At 37.7% G+C, this 22,667-nt stretch overlaps 1 protein-coding gene across 1 annotated transcript in view; it reads left to right on the top strand.

Annotated features, from left to right (window-relative positions):
- Positions 1 to 22,667, top strand: part of NDUFAF2 (NADH:ubiquinone oxidoreductase complex assembly factor 2) — a 186,895-nt gene that overhangs the window by 94,620 nt on the left and 69,608 nt on the right. Inside the window, exon 2 of the mRNA XM_006148331.3 lies at positions 20,025 to 20,114. Within this exon, the coding sequence (XP_006148393.1) occupies positions 20,025 to 20,114 (90 nt within the window). The remainder of the gene's footprint in view (positions 1 to 20,024; positions 20,115 to 22,667) is intronic.

The raw sequence follows: 22,667 nt of genomic DNA, 5'->3' as shown, positions 1-22,667 counted from the left end.
TGGTTGTGATGAATAACTTCTTTTATATGTTGTTGTATACTATTTGCTAGTATCTTGTTGAGGATTTTTGCATCTATATTCATCAGAGATATTGGTCTGTAGTTTTTCTTTTTTGTTGTATCCTAATCTGTTTTGGGAATGAGAGTGAAAGAGGGGCTTCATAAAATAAACTTGGGTGGGTTCTTTTCTTTTGTATCTTTAGAAATAATTTGAGTAGAATATAGGTTAACTCTTCTTTAAAAGTGTTTGTTTGTTTGTTTTGAGAGGTTTTCGCTATAGGGCACGTGCGCTCTCCAGACAGACAGAGAGAGCCATAGAGACAGAAAGCGAGAAATCACCCCCCAGGGGGGATGGTCACACTGCAGTTCCTTCTCCTCCATTCTCCTCTCGGGATCTTGGGCACGCACGCACACGCGCCCGGCGTGAGAAAAGTTTTGTAGAATTTCAAAGTGAAGCCTTCAGGGCTTGGGCTTTACTTTGTTGGGCAGTTATTTATTACTAATTTAATCTCATTACTTGTTAGGGTTTGTTCAGGGTTTCTATTTCCTCCTGAGTCAATCTTGGTAAGTTATATGTGTCCCGGAATTTGTCCATCTCATCCAGGTTTTCTTGTTTGTTGGCACATAGTTGCTCGTAGTATCCTCTAATGATGTTTTGTATTTCTGTTATGTCTATTGTAATATTGCCGGTTCCATTGTGAATTTGATTTATCTGATTCCTTTCTCTTTCCTCAATCAGTCTAACTAATGCTGTGTCAATCTTGTTTATCTTTTCAAAGAACCAACTTTTACTTTCATTTATCTTCTGTATAGTTCATTTCTTTTCTATTTTATTTATTTGTGCTTGAATCTTTATCATTTCTTTTTTCTTGGCATTTTTTTGGATTTTTTGTTGTTGTTTTTCAGATTCCCTGAAGCATGATATTAGGTTGTCCATATACCACCTTTCCATCTTTTTCTTATGTGCACTAATTGCTATTAACTTCCCTCTTATGACTGCTTTTGCAGTGCCCCATAGATTATGGAAACTCATTCATTCATTAATGTTTGTTTCCTTGAATCTTTTTATTTCAGTCTTAATTTCTTTGGTAGTTGTAAAGTCGTTCTGGAGAAAGTTATTTAGTTTCCATGTATTTGTGTAATTTCAAGGGTTCTTCCTGAAATTGATATCAAATTTAATTCCATCATGATCAGAGAAGATGCTAGATATAGTTGTTATGCCTTTGAACCTGTAAAGGCTTGTTTTGTGCCCTATCATGTGGTTAGTCTTCAAGAAGAACCATGTGGGGGTGAGAAAATGTATATTTTGTGGTTTGGGGTGGAAAGTTCTATAGATGTTTGTCAAGTCCATCTGATTTATGGTATCATTTAGGTCTTAAATCTCTTTGTTTATTTTTTATCTCAATCTGTCTAAAGGAGATAATAGACTGTTGAGATTCCCAATAATTAGTGTGTTGCAGACTGTTTTTCCTTTTAGATCCAACAGTCTTTCCTTCACATATTTGGGTGCTACTGAGTGGAGTACATAGATGATGAATTAACCCTTTTACTATTATATAATAGCATAGATATCTACAAGCTTTATATCTTCTTGATGAATTAACCCTTTTACTATTATATAATACCCTTCTTTGTCTCTTCTTACAGTTTTTGTCTTAAAGCCTAATTTGCCTGAAATCAGTATCTCAACTCCCACTGTTTTTTGGTTTCTGTTTCTGTGCTTATCTTTTTCCAGCCCTTCACTTTTAGTCTATGTATGTCTTTATCCATGAGGTGGTTTTCTTGTAAGCAACACATAGTGAGAGGGTTTCTGTATTTTTTTTTTAATCCATCCAGCCAGTCTGTGTCCTTTGATTGGAGAATTTAAACCATTAACATTCAACATTATTATTGATATTTCCAGACTTTTCTCTACTGTTAAGTTATCCATTTTCTTGGTTGTTTTTTGTTTTCTTATTTCTGTGTGTCTGTCTTTAGTTTTCTTGGTATGGCATTCCCTTCAGAATTTCTTGAAGAGCTGGTCTGGCATTGGTGAATTCTTTCAGGTTTTGTTGAGAATGTTTTTATCTTTTCTTCCCATAGAAAGGATAATCTTACCAGGTATAGTAATTTTGGTTGAAATTATTTTTCATTTAATGTTTTGAATATATTTCCCCATTCTTTTCTTGATTGCATTGTTTCTGATGAGAGGTCTGGTGTTAGCCTGATATGATAACCTTTGTAAGTCACTTGACGTTTCTCTCTAGCCAGCTTTAGTATCTTGTCTTTGTCTGTGGTTTTGGTCAGTCTGACTATGATGTGCCTTGGGGGAATAGCTTCTTGGGTTGATTCTGTGTGGGGTCCTTTGTCCTTGCATTTCTTGGGTCTAGATGTTTGATTGCTTCTCTAGGCTTGAAAAGTTTTCTTCCAGGATTTCGTGGAATAGATTTTCAATGCCCTCATTAGTTTCTTCACCTTTTAGGATATAAATTATTTGGATGTTTGGATGTTTAATGGTCTCTAGTATTTCTTTTATATTACCCTCATTTTTTTAGATTTATTTTCTGTATCTTTTTGGTGTTTTTTTCCTATGTCAGAGATTTTGTCTTCTACATCTGAAATTTGATCTTATGAATAATCTAATCTGCCTTTAATACTTTCAAGGAAGTTTTTGATTTACTGTATTACAGCCTTCATCTCCAGCAGTTTCTTTTGATTTTTTTTTTTTGTGTGTGTGTGGTGTTTATTTCTCCTTTCAAATCATCTCCTATAGCTCTTTGTCCCTTTTTTCTTGTATCTTCTGGAGTTAATTGTCTCTTTTCTCTTGTATTTTTTTTAGATTTGTCCTATAAATATTCTGAATTGTTTATATGACATTTCCATAAATTCCATTGTACTGTCTGTGGATGATGAGGAATTGTTATTTTCCCTTGGGAGAGAAATTTTCTTGTTTTCTCATATTTCTTGTTCCTCTTTGCTGGTTTCTGGTCATCTGATGACTATATATTTCTTCCTAATTTCTTAGAGTTAATTCTGAGCATTCAAAAGCATGTGGGAGGATCTCATCTGCCATCTCTTTGAAGACCTGTCTCCTTGACCCTCACTCTGTAACCTGCAGCTTTGTTGCTAGGACTGGATGTTCCAGATACCTCCTAAATTCTAGAGAACAGATGCACCTCGGGCTGAGCTGCAGGGTTTCAACTGAGAAAGAAAGTATGGGTTGCAGCACGTACTTCAGAAAACTATGAAGTCTATAACACATGATAAAGAGTGAAGGTTCCAAGGCAGTCTCTGGCCTTGGTTCACTCACTACTTCTGCCACGCAGGAACCAAGAAGAATGGCAGGGTGGAAGTTGAAAGTAAGAGGGAGTGGTACCTGGAGCTGAGGAAATGAGCGCACAGCTTCTAAGGTAGTCTCTGGCCTTGGTTTGCTGCTCACTTGCTTCTGCCCCCTGGAGTGATTTTCAAGCTGCCAGGTCCATGTCTTGAATTGCAGTTGATCATGTGGGAATTCAGTGCCTTAACCACCCTGCCACATGCTGGCCCCTGTGGGTATAGTTTAAGACCTTTCAGCTGTAGCTCCCTAAAAGGCTAAACCATCTTATATAAGGTATTTCAGAATAACCAAACATTTTGTCATAATTTTAGATTTTCTCTTCTTTTTTTATTTTATTTTTTTGCCTTTTTAGGAGAGGTTTTTGCTATAGGGCACGTGCACTCACCAGAAAGACAGAGAGACAGAAAGCGAGAAATAAACCCCCGGGGGGATGGCCACACTGCAATTCCTTCTTCTCCATTCTCCTCTCGGGATCTTGGGCATGCACATGCGCCTGGTGTGAGTTTAAGCCACCGGGTCCGGGACTCGAACCACGGTCGACTATATGCGAGTCCAGCAACTTAGCCATTACGCTAACTGCTGGTCCCAATTTCAGATTTTCTAAGATAGAACACAATGAGTTTCCTTATGGGAAACCTGTAAGTGGGGAAGCTAATAACTTAGGTTGTCCATTGAAGTTGTTGGTAGTCTTAAAAATTCTGAAATCTTATCTGTAAGCCCTTTTTAATGGCTTTTAAAGGAAGTATTACCTGCTGAGATCAGCTGAGATAGTCTACATAAATATATGTAGAATATGTCAGATTAAAAAATCATACATTTTCAGGTGAAATGCTACATTTAATCATGATGGGAAAATAATAGTTTTTCAGTTATGAATAAAATGTTAGTTTTTAATTGGATATCTGTAATGATATTATATGTAAACTTAGTAATGCTAATATTAAAATCTTAAATGGAAAGAGCACATATACTTAAGAGTCAGAAAAATATTTAAGTTCAAATGCCAGCTATAGTACTTTAATTATATGTGGAAGGTACCCATAAAAGGCTTTTAATAAATAGATGCTGAATCTGATGAACTTTTATCAAATTGTGCTTTGAGTCATATGTATAAATGGCTTTTAGTGTGAGAATTCGTATTGTAGTACTCTTGCTGTTCATTTTATTTATAGTATTTTGGAATAACAAAATTTAAAAGTCTGCATATCTAGAATATGTAGTGTGGCTCTTGACTTTCAATAGTCTCCACTTTCTTACATTATGCACTGACACTTTAAAGCCTCCCACATATGCAGAATTCAGTCTTTTTTAAGCCGCCAGTCACCACACTGATTTAGAATTACCACCTGGTTGTACCACCTGCTGCCACTGTACTAAAGAGCCAGATATCAGCCTGACAGTAAGATACTTATGCTGGTCATCCTACCTACTTTATCACCATTGATTTTTCCTATCAGGAATTTTGATTGAAAGCTTATTTACCAGAGAACAAATATCTCAGACATGTGTCCACCTCCTTCAGCCCAATCTGTCTTTCAGCTCTAAAGTCACCTCCAGATTCCACTCATCTCCCCTCATGCTGCCCCAACAGTGAAAAATATTAGGTTGGCAGTAGATACTGGGTGAAAACCCTTACCAAGGATCACATGTGCTTGTGGGCTAGTGTAGTGCTCCACCCTTAATTTGATACTGCAAGAGGAATATCCTTCCTCCACTGTTGTAGATCTCTTTAAAGTTCTGAAACTCTGAAATTTAAAGGTTAAAAGCTGCCCAAATATCTGCCTGAGTCTTCATGGATGGATTTAGGGAAGGAAAGTAGCTCAGGGAAGGAGAAATGTCTGAGTCTTCTGTCTCATTCTTTAGAACCCATTGGTGTCTGCTGCTGCAGGCACCTGTCAAGGGTTTTAACTTACTGACAGCATTACTAAGATACTGAAGCTAAAAATCTTAATATTCCTAGACTAATCATCCTTTTAATATTTAAGTCTCATTCAGCTTTCAAAAGTGTAAGAATACCCTGTATGCAGAGGAAAGGGGAATTATTTCTAAATAAAACAGCACAGTCCTTTCTATCAATGGTTCATGACAGAACCAGTCTTTATCTTGATGGTTATAAAATGATGACTTTCCAGCTCTAGCACTTGCCCCACATGTATTATTCAGCACCAGAGTAAGCAAGAACGCTTTTATTTCCCCAGCTTATTTTTCCCCCTTCTATTTAACTATGTCTTTTAGTGGTACAACTTTATGGATTCCTGGGGGACTTTTAGTGATGTATCGTTTTCAAATACTTTGGTTTCAGAATCCCTTTAAACTCTTCACAATTGAAACATATTTGTTTGTGGGATATATATGATATCATATTTAAGCTAAAAGGTTTTTTTTTTCTTTTTTTTTCCAAATATAGAGTCATGCTGTATCACAAGCTCCCTTTAGCTGGAACTGTAGGCACATGCCACTGTGATTGGCTTTTTAGGATGGGCTAGGAATCAAACCCAGCCCTGCTGCATAGTAGTGTCAAGTAGCCTGTGTATGCTGGGCCTAAATGTGATTTTTTTTTTTTTTTTTTTTTTTTTTGCCATAGGGTGAGTGTGCTTGCCAGAGAGACAGAAAGAAAGAGGAAAGTGAAAGATTACCTTCTATATGGGATGGCCATTCCACAATCCTTTCTCCTTTATTCTCCTCTCATAATTTTTGAACATATATGCACGTATGCTGGGCATCATTTTCAAACCACTGGATTAGGGATTTGAACCAAGGCATTAGCCATGTGATCCAATGCTTTAACCACCACACTGCCTGCTGGCCCAAAATGAAAAAAAAAAAAAAAAAGGTTAAAGGTTTATTAATTTGCTTAAAAATTACACTAATAAATCTTCTATATGTCTTTATATGGTGCTATATTATCAGAAATAATTAGGCTAGCATTGTCTTTTGCTTCTACAAATCGTTTTACTCATGTCTGGCTTAAAAGACAGCTGGATCTTGGGAACCAGCAGTTAGCGTAATGGCTATGTCGCTGGACTCCCACGTAGTCGACCGCAGTTCGTGTCCCGGACCCGGTGGCTTAAAACTCACACCGGGCGCGTGTGCATGCGTGCCCAAGATCCCGAGAGGAGAACAGAGGAGAAGGGATTGCGGCGTGACCATCCCCCCTGGGGGGTGATTTCTCGCTTTCTGTCTCTATGTCTCTCTCTGTCTGTCTGGCGAGCGCACGCGCCCTACAGTGAAAAATCTCTCCCCCCCAAAAAAAACAAAAACAAAAACAAAAGACAGCTGGATCTTCAAGTCTGCTTCCTTATTTAGTATGTTGCTGTCTCCCACATCATGTAGCCTCTGGAGAGCTCCACTGTATATTCATAAGAGAATAAAAGTAAAAAAGACCAATAATGTTTTAGTATTATTAGGAACATAGTTTGGACCTCTTAAAAAGCATCATAGGCACCCTGGAGGGTTGCCTGTGTCACACTTTGAGAATTCCTTAATCATTTTCCTGCTTAGATTTTCCCAGGTTTGGCTAGCATGAGCCCCTTAAAGCTGGCTTTTAAGTCCTGTGACAACAGACCCCAGAAACACTCAAACAGAAGCAATTTTAAATCTGAGGTATGTTCTGCTGTGTTCAGGGACCAAGGCAACTGAAGCTCTACTCTAAACCCTATCTTCCAGACCCCAGAGACACTTACAAGCTATTTTGAATCTGAGGTGTGTCCTGCCATGTCAGAAACCATAGTTGAAACCCTGCAGCTCAGCCCAGGTACCTCTATTCCTAGAAACTGTGAAGCCTTTATGTTATCCTGTTCCAAAGTAAAAAGTGTATGTTGCTTGGTGAGCATCAGGGAAACAGAACTGCAGAGAGATTGCGGATCACATCCTCCTGTGTAGCTCTGAATGCCCTGTATTAACACCAAGAAAATAGGAAGAAATGTGTAATCCATCAGATAATCAAAACCCAACATGGAGGCACGAGAAATATGAGAAACCAAGAAAATATCTTTCCCCCGAGGGAAAAGAACAACCCTTTATCATCCATAGGTAGTACAATGGAATTTGTAGAAATGTCCAATAAAGAGTTCAGAATATTCAGTGACAAAACTAAATGAAATGCAAGAGATGAGAGACAGTGAACTCCAGAAGGTGCAAGAGAAAAGAAACAATGAGTTCCAGGAAGTGAGGAAGTTCTCCCACTATCTGAAAGAAGAAATATACACCATAAAAAATAATCAAATGGAGCTATTAGAGATGAAGGCTGTCGTACAGAAAATCAAAACCTCCCTCCAAGGTATTAAAAGCAGATTAGACCATGCAGAAGATCAAATCTTGGATGTTGATGAAAAAAACTCCTCTGATCTAGAAAAAAATTACCCAAAACACCAAGAAAGTAACCAAAAAAAAAAGAAAATAATATATGAGAAATACTGGAAACTACTAAGTGCCCAAACATCCAGATAATCCAGAAGATGAAGAGAGTAATAAGGGCATTGATAATCTATTCCATGAAATCCTGGGAAAAAACTTTCCAAACCTAGAGAGTTATTCAAATATCCAGACCCAAGAAATACAAAGGACCACACAAAAATCAATCCAAGAAGTTCTTCTCCAAGACACATCAGAGCCAGATTGGCCAAATCCACTGACAAAGACAAGATATTGAAACTGGCAAGATACAAACATCAGATTTACTTACAGAGTTTATTCCATCAGACTAACATCAGACCTTTTATCGGAAACAATGCAGTCAAGGAAAGAATGGTGAAAAATATTTGAAGTGTTAAGTAAAACACAATTTCAGCCAAGAATACTTATACCTGGTAAGACTATCCTTCATATGGGAAGAAAAGATGAAAAACATTCTCAGATTAAACAAAACCTGAAAGAATTTAGCAACACCAGAGTAGCACTTCAAGAAGTTCTGAAGAAAGTGCTTTACCAGAAAAACTAAAGATACACAGTCAGAAGTTAGAGAATAAAAAGAAACCAAGAAACAAGTTTGAAAATAACATTAACATTGAATAGTAACATTGTAAATTCAATAGAAGAGAGATTAATTACTTGAGACTGAACTAGTGTAATATAATTTTATGACTTTTGACTAAAACATAATTGATTTTTTTGGTATACTTTGTTTTCCAGATTTGAAGATTTCGCTTTTTTTTTTTTTGAGCTGTCGATAGGTTCAGCAATTTGTTAAAATGTGTGTGTTGGTTTCTTTGCCTCTTTAAATTGAAACATAAGCTTTTCTCCTTTCCTGACCCCTCTGGAATTGGAAAATATTTGTGAAGATTCTTATTTTGTGACAGAAATGTTATTTGCATAAGTTCAATAATGCCTGTTGTCTTGAATCAGAAATTGGAAATAGTCGTTATTGACAGGGCTTTGACTGGAATGTCATATCTGAAGATATAACCAGAAACTATGAAACAAAGATAGATCTCAAGAAAGCCAGCAGAAGCTCTTGGAAAAATTACCTGGCACCATAAACAGTTCTGCCTGGCAAAGAGGATTAGAGAAACCATATGAGAGAATTCATATCATAAAATAACCTGGACTTCTCCAGCCCAGAATTGTAATCAGTAGAGACTGCAAAAGAACAACCACAACCAGAGGATTACCTTGAGGAAGACTTCGAAGGAAGAAAAAGAGATTGATCTTTGCTAGCAGAGGGTAAACCATAGAATACTTGGTAGGCAGCACTGACCTGGGAAAGTTCATGTGTGAATTGTGTGCTGGATGTTTGCTTTTCAACAGTTTGAGTAGTTGATATGTAAGTATTTTTTCAAAAATATTTAAAATCATACTGTTTCTGTTGTTATAGTCACAAACAAAATTATAACAAATACTTTGAAAGTTATCTTTAAAATTCTGGTTTTTGAAATTTTGAAAGTTGTTTGTTAACTGTCTAGAACTATGGAGTATGAGCAAAATTTTTTTATATGTAAAGTAAATGTTTATAGGAAAATGTAAAAATTAATTTAATAATAATTTTTAAAATGTCCTGTGGTAGGCATCTAGGTGTTTTGTTTTGTTTTGTTTTAGAACTCTCTTCCTTTCTGACATAACAAGATGTCATAGGCCTCAAGTCAACTATTTCTCTGAGGGAATCTGGTTTCTTTGGGTGGATAATGGTATAGAGATTTGGGCTATCTGAGTGCTTATTGCTATTAAGGTCTTTGCTTCTAGATTCTGTTTCAAACAGAACAAGGAAACTACATGCTTATATAGATGTTCATATTATACATGTACTCATATAAATGTATATATGAGTAGATATTCATATATGCATATGTAGTAGATATATATATATGATTTTTCTTAAAATAGTATACTATGTAGGTTCTTTTGCATTTTGTTTTTCTTACCAGTTATGTGTCATTTCCTAAAGATCTTTCTTCTGTAACTGTAATGGCTATGTCGCTGGACTCCCATGTAGTTGACCGCGGTTTGTGTCCCGGGCCCGGTGGCTTAAAACTCATGTGTGGCACATGTGCGTGCGTGCCCAAGATCCCAAGAGGAGAATGGAGGAGAAGGGATTGCAGGATGGCCATCCCCCCTGGGGGGTGATTTCTTGCTTTCTGTCTGTCTCTCTCTGTCTTTCTGGCGAGCGCACGGGCCCTATAGTGAAAAAACCTCTCAAAAAAAAAAAAAAAAGATCTTCTGTTTTGCAGCTGGATAGTACTTTATTATTGTATTGTTTATTCAACAAATCTCTTATGTTTGGCCATTTAAGTAGTTTTCAATATTTTGCAATTGCAAATAATGCTATAATGAATACTCATGCATATGTATTTTTGTGTTATTGGGTATACTTCAGAGTGAAATCTTAGAAATGAACTTGCTGAGTCAAAAGATGGTATTGCTTTTAAATGAATTTTTCTTATAAATGATAACAATTATTTAAAAATATGTAGAGTGTGAAAATTTAACCATAAAAATAAGGAAAGAACATGACAAAATGAGAAAGATCTTTAAGTTATGAAGCAAAAGGTTTAAAAAATTTCGCTACATTATGAAAAATTCTAAAAGGCAAAAGTAGGATAAATAAAACAGAAGAAAAACTATAAAAAGTATTTGCAGCTCATATATGACAAAGACTTATTCTTAGGTAGATTAAACTTCTTAAATATTATAAAAAGCTCCTACTGGGACCAGCAGATGATGTAATGGTTATATCACTGGACTTCTACATATTTGACTGCAGTTTAAGTCCTGGACCTGGCAGCTTAAAACTCACACCAGGTGTGTGTGCATGTGTGCCCCAAATCCCTAGAGGAGAGGGACTGTGGTCTGACCATTTCCCTTGGGATGTGTTTTCTCTCTTTCTGTTCTCTGTCTCTCTGGTGAATACATTCACCCTTTTGCAGAAATCTCTAAAAAAAAAAAAAAAAACTTGGGGCCAGCAGGTGGCATAGTAGTTAAAGAAGCTGAATTCCCACATGGCTGAGCAAGGTTTGAATCCTGAACCTGGCAGCTTGCTTTCTCCCTTCCCCTTTCTCTCTCTTTGTCTCTCTCTGGTCAAATTAAAAAAAAAAAGGCAAACCAAAAAGAGCACCTACTAATCATTTGGTAAAAGATCAAAAAGAACTAAGCCCTGGTGGTGAGTGCTGCTAACGCACTGTATTTCACAGGCTGAGATCACTTAGGAGGCCTAGGTTTGATTCCAGATCCAACCTAAAGTCTGGGCATGGTGGCATGTGCCTATAACCCCAGCAACTCAGGCTTAGGCAGGAGGATTGGGAGCTTAAGGCTGGCCACATATCAAGACCCTAACTAGAAAAGGGCCAAGCATAGTGCATGCTGGTAGTCCCAGCTAGGAGGCTGAGGGAGGGGAATCCCTACATGATGAGACTCTCACATTTTAAAAAAATTTCAAAAGATCAACAATCAATAGTCAAGGACATTGACATTTTACAAAAAAAAAAAAAGAAGTGCTGAGGCTTTTGAAATGCCAACCTCATTTACACAGACACACACATGCACACACACACACACACACACACATACACACACAATTAAAATTACAACTTACCATTTTTAACTTATCATATGGCAAAAATAAGAGTAAAACTATAGAAGAAAATATGCTTTTACCTACTGTTTGTGGGAGTTAAATTTATGCAACCTTATGGAGGGTAATTTGGAAACTGTTATCAATATTGCATATGCATATTCCATTTGACCTAGCAAGTCTTCCTCTGAGAATTTAGCTCATGGATACATCTGTACTGATTTGAAAAGACATATGCATAATTTTTATTCATTGCAGCATTGTTTGTAATAGCAAAACATTGAGACAACTTAAATATTCAGTAAGAATTAATTTTAAGAATTATAATACACCCATTCTGTGTACTATTTTATGTTTATTAAAAATATGGCACATATCTTTTTATACAAATATGTAAAAGTGTTTAAGATAGTTTTGGGTTTTTTTGTTTGTTTGTTTGTTTTTTAATACCAGAGGGCTCATGCACATTGAAGAAGGAGGTGGAAGGGAGGGCAAGAGGAAGGAAAAGCCCATCCCAGTGCCTGGTCACATTACAATCTCCATTTCTTCAATTCTCCATCCAACTAGGATCTTGGACATGTGCATGCATGCCCAGCATTTTTTTTTTTTTCTTTCTTGGAGAGGTTTTTGCTATAGGGCTCGTGCACTCCCCAGAAATACAAAGAGAGACAGAGAGAGAGAAAGCGAGAAATCATCTCCCAGGGAGGATGGCCACTCTGCAATCCCTTCTCCTCCATTCTCCTCTCGGGATCTTGGGCATGCACGCACATGTGCCTAGTGTGAGTTTAAGCCACTGAGTCCGAGACTCAAACCATGGTCAGCTACATTGGAGTCCAGCAATGTAGCCTTTACATTATCTGATGGTCCTCATGCCCAGCATATTTTTCAAGCCCCTGGGGCAGGCACTTGAACCCTGGTCAGCCATGTGGGATCCAGCTCCCTCTAGGTGTTGCTTAACTTCTGTGGTCTTAGAGGACCACAGACTCTTAGAGGACCACAGACTGGTCCTCTAAGATACATTTTAAGGGGGGGAGGGGAAAATCAAGATGCACACCAGTATGATTCATATGCTACCATTTTTGTAAAAAAAAAAAAAGAAATCCTACATATTTATTTGTATCTCTATGAGCCATCCCTAGATGGTTACTTGAAAAACTATTTATCATGTTTACTACTATGGAGAATAACTGAATGGACAAGAGACAGGAATGGAATGAAGAGTTTCACACTTGTGCTTATACATCTTATTCAAAAATAAATAGTTTTTTAATTCTTAGGGGAAATACCACAAGACTTACAATAAAACCTACATCCTGAAGATGATACTTTACATTATCAAGAAGTCCTATCTTTACCAGCAAAACATACTCCTGTTACTCTCTTGCAGAAACTTGAACTGAGAGTAGAGAATATTCAGACTTTCTCCCTCCTCCTGTGAGGGTCAGGGTCTTTAAAAACTTCTTTTTCACTGGAAGGTAAATGCCCGTTACCTTTAAGGAACTCCTCAAAACATTTTTCCTCTCCTTGATACTGTTTTATCTTTCTTCTTCTAGGTCAGTAATAGAAAAACACAAAATACAAAAAAAAAAAAAAAAAAGCTAGACTTTTCTCCATGATGAATTTTTGTCTCTCAGAGATTCTTTTCATGATCATAGTATTTTCAGGATGACTGGGGCAGCAGTGTCATGATGGTTATAATTAAAGGATGACTGGGGCAGCAGTGTCATGATGGTTAAAATAGCTAGGTCCCACATGGCCACCTACCTACACAGTTTCAGTCCCAGTCCTGGCCGTCAGAAACGCATGCCAGGTTCGTGTGCATGTGTGCCTGGAATCCCAAAAGTAGAGACAAATGGAGATGGGATGTTGTCATGACTATTCCTTATAAAAGGTGATTTCCTAGTTTCTCTCTTTTTCTGTCACCAGCAAGTGCACACACTCTCTGACAAATTTTTAAAAGCACGAATTACTTTACCTCTTTCTGCCCTGATCTCGGAGTTCTACCTTAACTTGTAAAATTTAACTTTGGGTGGCATTCCTTTTTTTTTTATTAGTATAAGTTTTTCTTTAGTAGTTTTCTCTTTAAGTTCATTAAACTTAAGGAGAGGATTCCATAAGTGAGACAAAGACAGGCACTCCCATCAGAGTCTCCATGCTGCAGTCCACCCCAGTTCAAGCCAGCCAGAGTCCGTTACAAATGACAGAGGGCATATGTACTCTCTGGAGTAGGTGTGGGGTGAGAGTGAGAAAGCACCCCCACCCAGGTGTGTGTGGGAGGATCACACCATAGTCACTTCTCTTTCATTTTCCTCTTGGGATTTTGGACATGCACGCACACACGTCCCATGTGATTTCTAAGCCACTAGGTCTGGAACTCAAACCATGTAGTCAACCATGCGGAATCCAGCTGCCTCACCCACCATGCCACTGGCTGGCCCAGACTTTGTCTTTTCCTGACTGAAGCGTAGTAGGCTTATAGATGTACAATTTGTAGATAACTTGAAGTTTGCAACATAGCTTAGCAGTTATGTGTCTAGGGTCTGGAGTCAAAAGACCTGTGTTCAAATGCTGATTTCTGTATTCTAGTGAGTGATGTGAAGTAAGCGTTGTAAGTTCTGTTAAACCTCAACTTACTTTATTTTATTTTTTTAAAGGTTTTTACCCTAGGGTGTGTACACTCATGAAGAGAGACAGAAACAGTGAAAGGGAATGTGAGAAATGAACCCCCACCCCCACCCCATCCCACCCCCCACCAGGGGAGATGGCCAGCAGCAGTCCCTTCCTCTCCATTCTTCTCTCAGGATTTGAGCATGCACACACACACAGACTGCATGTGATTTTCAAGCCACTGGGTCCAGTACTCGAATGACAGTTGGCCATGTGAGAATCCACTGATGTAACTGCTATACCATCTGCTGACCCCTAGCCTCAACTTCTTTATTTTTAAAGTGAAGTAATAATAATTCCTCATAGAGTTTTAAAATTTAAATGAAATTACTCATAGAAAGTTAAAATATCTGGTATATGGTAACATACCATAAATGTTAACTATAATTTTTATTTTTGTCACCCCTGGGATTCTAGAAACTCTTCTTTCTTCAAAACTGTCAAAAAAAAAAAACTGTACACAATAAGATTTTATGAAATGAAGGACAAACACAATCCAAGGACAAACACAATACCAAACTTGATATTCATCAGTCATTTCTTGTCCATAGGAATTTCTTACTGGTTGTGTTGGTTCCTGTGCTCCATATCAACTATATATGTTGCTGGACCTGTCTGTGTATCAGTATCACCTGCAGTGTGGTTTCCCAAATGTAATCTACAAAATGATACAAAGACAACCTTTTATATTTTAAAGATCTATACCTATTCTGGGGCCAACAGATGGCGTAGCGGTTACGTCTCTGGACTCCCACATCGCCAACCATGGTTCAAATCCCAGATCCGGTTGCTTGAAAATCATGCTGGGTGCATGTGCATGAGTGTGCAAGATCCCAGGAAGAGATTGTGGTAAAAGGGATTTTGGTGTGTCCATCGAAATGAGTGGTGGTGATTACTCACTTTTCTTCTCTCTGTCTCTGTCTCTCTTTCTCTCTCTCTGGCCAGTGCACATGCCCTAAGACAAAAATCTCTTTAAAACAAATCTATACCTATGATATGTGTGAACAAAAAATACAATGAGCACATTAAGTCTATGATTTCATTTTTTAGGGTAAAGTGAAAATGAGTATTGAAAAAAAGCATGTCGACTTAAAGAAAATTATTAAAGATGTAATACTATAAGGCATGGTAAACATTGCAAAGATGACGAAAGTTTAGGACTCTGCTCTAGATCCTCCTTCCCTTATCTGCCCAGGATTCCCACACTCCATTCCAGAAGCTCAGTGGAACAAAGGAAATCTTTTACATAAACTTTTGTCATTTATCCTGAGCTTGGGAATCGTGCTTTTTTTTTTTTTTTTTTTTTTTTTTTGCTTTTCTTCTTTTAACTTCATGGGTTTCATGTATTTCCTAAACAACAACAACAACAAAAAATCTACTATCCTCTCAGGTCAATTAGCTCAAAGCAGCTAATTTAAAACTTTTTTAAAGCTTTTTTTGTTTTCCATGAGCAGGAGAAAAAGAGACAGCACCCTCAACAGGGTCTTGACTCCACAATCCAGCCCCAGCTATAGCCAGCCCCATGTCATGGGCATGCACATGTCTAGTGTACTCAGGGAAGTCTCTGGACTTGAATCTGGAACCTTGCCATGTGGGTCAGCCTCATAGAGTATCGCGTTTTTACCACTTTGCCACCATCTGGCCCTCTGGCCTTAAGTTGGAAAAATATACTCGTTGGTCACCAATAGTGCAATGGTTAAGCATTTTGCTTGAGGAATCAGGCACCATATGGCTGACCATGGTTTGAATCCCAACTCTAGTGAGTTGAAAGATGTGCTGGGTACATCTATGTGCATTCCTGACAGGATGGAGAAATGGGAGAAAAAGGGTTACAGTGTGACCATGCCCCATTAAGGGTGCTTTCCTCCCACTCAGACACAAATAAAATGTGTGCCCTCTGGCAATAATAAAAACAAAAAGATTCTGTTATTTCTTCATTTCTGTATTTGTTTTTCTTTATTCAGAATAGAGCACATGTACGTGAGAGAAAGTAGAACACCCTCCACAGGATCTGGACGTGCCAAGATACCTCTCCCCCACTGAATTAAATCTAATCTTGTTTAGAACTAAGTAAAATAATTAAGCATCAGTGCCGGCAGGTGACATGGTGGTTAAGGGCACTGGAATCCCGACCATGGTTCAGTCCTGGACCTGGTGGCTTGCTTTGTCACTCTCTCTCTCTGTCCCTCTCTGGTCACATTTAAATATGTAAATAGACAACCAAATTTAAATAAAACAATTCTTAAAAAATACTAATTATGCATAATTTTACTTAATAATAGACATTGAGGGGGGAGATAGTCAGTGGCATAGTGGTTAAGATGCTAGACTCCCCCTTGGCTGACCGCAGTTGGAGTCCTGGACCCAGCAGCTTGAAACTCACACCAGGCTTGTGTGTGTGCATGCCAAAGAATGCATGCATTTGCCAGAAGGATAGAGAGAGACAGAAATAGAGAAGGAATAGGAGAAAGCACCCTGGGAGTGGTCACACTGCAATCTTTTTTCTTCCATTTATCCATCCTTTCCAGATTTGGGGCACTGGTACACAAATGGCCAACATGTTTTTAAAACTACCAAGCTGTGATTTAACCCACAGTTGGCCATGTAGGCTCCAGTTCCTTTAACCACTAGGCTATGGGGCTGGCATAGATTTTAAAAATTCTTGAGAAACTTTAAATGAAGTTTATCAGCCTAAGAACAGAAATTTAAAAGTTCATTTTTATGTCATTGATACACAAATACGTATGCATTGAGCGGTGCTACTGGGGCGTGTAGACTGCTTTATTTCCTCTCCATGTTCTAAACTTTATGGGTGTACATCCAAAAGCTTTAGCAATGTAAATGGTATTTTAGTAAAAAATATGTATTTATATGTTGAGCCTCTGCTATGAGAAAAACACAGCTGTCATTGTCACATGCTCCTTTTAACCTAACTCTTGTCCCTGCAGTTTAGGTATATTTACTACCAATCCCTTGTTATACTGTAAATTTTTTAGGTAAGATAAGCAAATGGTTAACTCTTTATAAAACTAAGGGAACCTTTGTGTTAGAATTAAATGAGTTTAAATTAAATAAATTAATTAGCTACTAATGTCTTGTCTATGAACTCCTCCTAGCCTCATACTTAATATCACTCAGAGGAAATAAAACCATTCACTCAGTCCTCTCAGAACTCTTCTTTGTGCCTTTCTTCTGCATGTTAACTCCTAGTAGATTCCTTTTCCACACTTGAAGAAATTTTTAGTAGAATTGTAGGTGGTATAGGAGTTTTGAAGGATCTTGAAGAAATCAAGGCTGATTTCGCTAATTATGTAACCAGTCTATTTAGTATAGTGTGAGATTGGTTGAGGAGTAGCAAGAGAAAGGAGATATTTTAAGGTACAAATTTCTTTCTCTCATTGGTCTGATCATTAGTAATTCATGTTGTTACCCTTGTCATTCCTCACCAATCTTTCTCTGTCTCAGTTCTCATTTCCTGGAGAAGGCAAGCATACTTGTTAATAATTAGGGAGTAGAAAGCTTATCTGGGGAGCAGGCCTTAGCAGTGGTTAGGCCTGTGCATTAGGAGCTGAATCCCACATGGCTGACCACAGTTTGAATCCTGGGCTTGGTGACGGAAAACATGCCAAGTATGTGTGCCCCAAATCCCAACAGGTTGGAGAAATATAAGGAAAAGGATTGTGATGGAAGATTGTCTTTTGATGATAATGTGTATGATAATATCTTTTACTGAACTAGTGTGTAGTATATTTATGCCAGGAAAATTCATTTCACAAGCTGTGGTGATATACAGTGATTATATAAAAGAAAAGAAAAAAAGAAAGAAAAGGATGTTGGACAACCACACCTCACTGGGGTGAGGAGGTATCTGTCTGTCTCTCTGTGTCTCTATTTCTCTGGAGAGTGCACATGCCCTCTGGCAATTGAAAAAAAAAAAAACTTATCTGGTTTCCCCAGGCACAGAGGTTTAATGACCAAGAAACATAATTTAGGGACCAACAGATGACATAATGGTTACATCGCATGACTCCCATAGAGTCAACCAGTGGTTCAAGTCCCAGACCAGGTGGCTTAAAACTCACACCGGGCGCGTGTGTGCGTATACCCAAAGTCCCAAGAGAAGAATGGAGGAGAAGGAATTGCAGCATGGCCATTCCCCCTGGCAGGTGATTTTTCGCTTTCTGTCTCTCCGGCAAGTACACATGCCCTATGGCAAAAATCTCTCAAACGCCCTAGAGAAAAAATCTCAAAAAAAAAAAAAAAAAAAAAAAAGAAAAGAAACATAATTTGAAACCACCATTTGACAAAGCTACTTTGAAGGATATAATCAAGACTTTCTGAAAATAGTAGTAAGTAACAAATAGTATTACACGTTTTATATTTGAAATTGAAATAAGCACTGATCATTTTATTATTGAGAAATGTGAGCAATAATCATGCTTATCCCATCTTTGATCTCTCTCCACCTTTTTCTTTACTGTTTCCTTCACTTTCATTAGTCTGCATTGCTGCCACCCCACTCCAAATGTCAGTTTCTTACTGGAAGCACTGTACCTGAGGCTCACCAGTTTTTGTCCCTTTTCCTTTAGATTACCTTGGGGAGTAGCGACTCAGATTGGCCACAAAATCCAATCCATGGTTTGGTTCCCTTGGTTTGGTCCTCCAGTTTACTGTAAGGATGTGGTGGCAGCAGGGTCATGTGATCCATAACATACTTAGTAAGGGTCATGCATAATCAGTTCTTCTGGACACTTTAAGCAGTCATTGGTACCACTAATACAAACACTCGTAACTTTGAAGGAGTTGAACACTCTCTTAATTATTAAAATGTTTTTTTATTGGCCATAAGTGCCCTATAGGATTAATTTTTGTTCATTCTCCATTTAAAGAATCTAGATTCATTTTACAAAAATTTTTTTTCAAAGAGAAATTTTTGCTATAGTGTGCTCACTGGAGAGAGAGGCAGAGATGAGAGACAGAAAGTGAGAAGTACCCCCCCCCCCTCGGGAGATGGCCACACCACAGTCCCTTCTCTTCCAACCTCTTGGGATTTTAGGCATCCACACACATGCACCCGGTGTGTTTTAAGTCACTGAGTCCAGGATGTGAACCACGGTCAACTATGCGGGAATCCAGCGACGTAACTATTAGGCCATCTGCTGGTCTTACCAAAATTAGTTTTGTATACTGCGGCAGAAAAGTTAAAAATTTTGCAATGACTTAGAAGTTGCTTTTTCTTTTCTTTCTTTTTTATTTTATTTTATTTTATTTTTTTGAGAGGTTTTTCTTTTTCGCTATAGGGCGTGTGTGCTCACCAGACAGACAGAGAGAGACATAGAGACAGAAAGCGAGAAATCACCCCCCAGCGGGGATGGCCACGCCGAAATCCCTTCTCCTCCATTCTCCTCTCGGGATCCTGGGCACGCACGCACACACGCCCTGCGTGAGTTTTAAGCCACCGGGTCCCGTACGTGAACCGCGGTCGACTACGTGGGAGTCCAGTGACATAGCCATTACACTAACTGCTGGTTCCCAGAAGTTGCTTTTTCTAACACCCCTGATTCTAAATGGAATGTATTCTTTTTCCTGTTACTCTAATAATTAATTTATCATAAGAAGGGGTTAGAGAGGTTTTCAAAAATTTTGCAGAAAATGTATATTATGAAAAAATTAGGCATGGATTTCAAAATTTTTTTGCACCCAAATAACTTTGTATTTTAGTTCCATGAACTTTTTGAAGTCCCTTTATGTGAGAAGATGTACAGTATCAAAAATGATTTTGCTTGTAATTACTACTGTATCAGAGGTTCATTAAAAATGTATTAATCACAGACCAGCAGGTGGCGTGGTAGTTAAGGTGCTGGATTTCCACATGGCCAACTGTGATTCAGTCCTGGACCTGATGCTTTGCTTCCTCACATTTCCTCTCTCTCCCTTTTTCTCTCTTCATCTCTCTCTGGTCAAATTAAAAGAATAATAATAATAAATAAAAGTAGACAAATAAGTCTTTAAAAATATATTAATCACTTTTGTCTTACAGGACAAATTATTCGAGAGAAAAGAAGTGTAGAAGCAGCAAATAAAAAAGAAATAGACTATGAAGTAGGAAATATCCCACCAGAATGGGAAGGTAGGTTTCTGCTTTTAGTAGAATCTCTTGGGGAGGAGGGCAAGTGGTTTAATGATATACAAAATTGTTAAAATCATATAGAGTTATTACCTGTATTTACTCTTTGCAAAAACTTTTACACTGTAAATCTGTGAAACTTTTTTTTTTTTAACATTACATTTCTTTGCAAGTTTTGAACTTGCCAAAGTTTATTAAGGGAATGCATGTATAACAAAAGGAACTATGAAGCCTTAGCAGAACTGGGATGATGGTGAGGGAAGTAAACCTCCTGAGGTGCAGAATTTAAGGAAGTATTCATTCCTGTGTATGCAGCTTGTTCTTATACAACCCGGGATTTGAATCCTGTTTCTGGCACTCACTACCTTCATCAACTGGGGAACTGAACTCATGCTTTTCAGTCTTAGTTTTCTCTTTTATAAATTGTGGACAGTACTTGATGTAGCTATTATTTGGAATATTTGTTCAACCCATGAAGACCATCTTAACTGAACTCCTGTTTTGACAAGGCTAGACCCTTGATCCCTATCTTAAGACTTTGAAATTAAGATAAAAGATCAAAAGGGGGTAAAACAGTGTGGCTGGAACAGTTCATAGGAACTTGTTAGCTTGTGAGTGGCATCTTCCGTCCACCATCAAAGTTTAATTGCAGAAAAAAAACTGATGTATACTGATAAGAAAATGAAACTACATTGCAAAGAAAAGTACATGGAGAAACAGATTATTTCCTAGATTTCTAGCAACTTTTCAGGTCCCAATTCAATTTATCTCTGAATGAAGTTCACCTGCAAGTCTGAACTTTGAGTGGCATTCCATACTCTTGCTATAAATTTCCCTATTTGTTACAGTTCTAGCACAGTGCCTGGCACATAGTGCAATAAAAAGTAAATGCTGAATACATACTTATCAAATCCATGAAACTCAGCTTGTTATCTTTTGCTATTTTTAACTAGAAGAACTTTAACTGAAGCATCAATATGTGTCATATATATTACTTAACAGTTATCAAATGTTCACTCAGGTGCTTGTACTATGCCATTACTTTCCAGTCCTAATCTTGTTCAGTCATCACAACAGTCCTGTAAAGAAGATATTGTAGTTAGACCCATGTAATAGAGCATCTAAGACCAAAAGGGTAAGGTAAATTCTCTGGGTTGTACATCTGTATATGTGACTAAGCAGTAGACCTATTGTTTCCTGTGAGCATAGCACCATACCTTACGTGTGTAGCTGTAGGCATTGTGTTACTTTTATGTATGTGAGTATAAATATCATTTCAGTGAAAATACCTCTTCCATTCCTAACTTACTAGCTATGAAAATAATAGAACTTTAAGAAAAGAACATAAAAACGGGCAGATGCCAGAGGTTTTTTTTGAAGAAATACAAAATATAAATTGGCAACTTCTGGAAGGAGTAATTGAGCTTTCTTATTTTAACAGACTTTCCAGTGTTATAAGCTACATTTGCACTTCTTGAATACTTGCGCCTTCTTATAATGAGCCTATTTTATCATTTTTTCCAATAATAGTATAGAATTAAAATGTTTATGAAAATAAATTAAGTTATAAATAAACAAATAGGTAATGGCCCATTTTTCAGCCTTTGAGACTTTCAGAGAATTAGAATGAAGTTCTAATGCTTTTTATGGCTCTGTCCCCATCTAGTAATTCAGCATAACTATCCCGTGGGGCATACCCTTAAAACAAATGTATCAACCAAATACTGAAATGAAAATTATTTTTACAGTGGTAGCGCATCAATTAAACGTAAAAAATAATAACCCTAACACCATGAAAAGGTAAATTAAAATATAAATAAACACACACACAGACACGCATAAACACACACAAATGCTATATACAGGAAAGAAAAAAGTAAATGATATCAACACCGAATTAATTTAAAATACTTTCAGGTCCAGATAAATATTACATTTGTCAATGATAAATAACAGAATGCAGGTAGCTACAAGTTGTTTATTCTCCCACAATACAGATTAGATAGTGTGCCGTTTGCATTCATTTATTTAGTAGGGATCTATAGAAGACCTCTTGATTTATGGCTCTTCCATTCTGGGGTGGGAAAATGGGTGGGGAAAAAGAGAATAAACCAGATAACAAAATAACTAAACTGTATAGAATATTGATGGCCATAGGAAACAAAGCAGGGAAAAGGCCTAGGGAATGTTGGGATGGTTTTTCAGTTTTAGATAGTGTTCAGAAAAGACCTTTCTGAGAAGATGACTTTTGGGGACCAGCAGTTAGCGTAATGGCTATGTTGCTGGACTCCCACGTAGTCGACCGTGGTTCGAGTCCTGAACCCGGTGGCTTAAACTCATGTCGGGCGCGTGTGCATGCGTGCCCAAGATCCCGAGAGGAGAATGGAGGAGAAGGGATTGCGGCGTGGCCATCCCCCCTGGGGGGTGATTTCTCACTTTCTATCTCTCTGTCTCTCTCTCTCTGTCTGGCGAGCACACGTGCCCTATAGCAAAAAACCTCTTCAAAAAATAAATAAATAAAAGGAAGATGACTTTTGTATAAAGACAGGAAGGAGT

The sequence above is a fragment of the Tupaia chinensis genome, unplaced genomic scaffold, assembly GCF_000334495.1.
Source record: "Tupaia chinensis unplaced genomic scaffold, TupChi_1.0 Scaffold000232_1, whole genome shotgun sequence".
In the NCBI taxonomy this organism is placed as follows: Eukaryota; Metazoa; Chordata; class Mammalia; order Scandentia; family Tupaiidae; genus Tupaia; species Tupaia belangeri.
The sequence above is the reverse complement of the archived record's forward strand: the minus strand, read 5'-3'. Positions and strand labels throughout refer to the sequence as shown.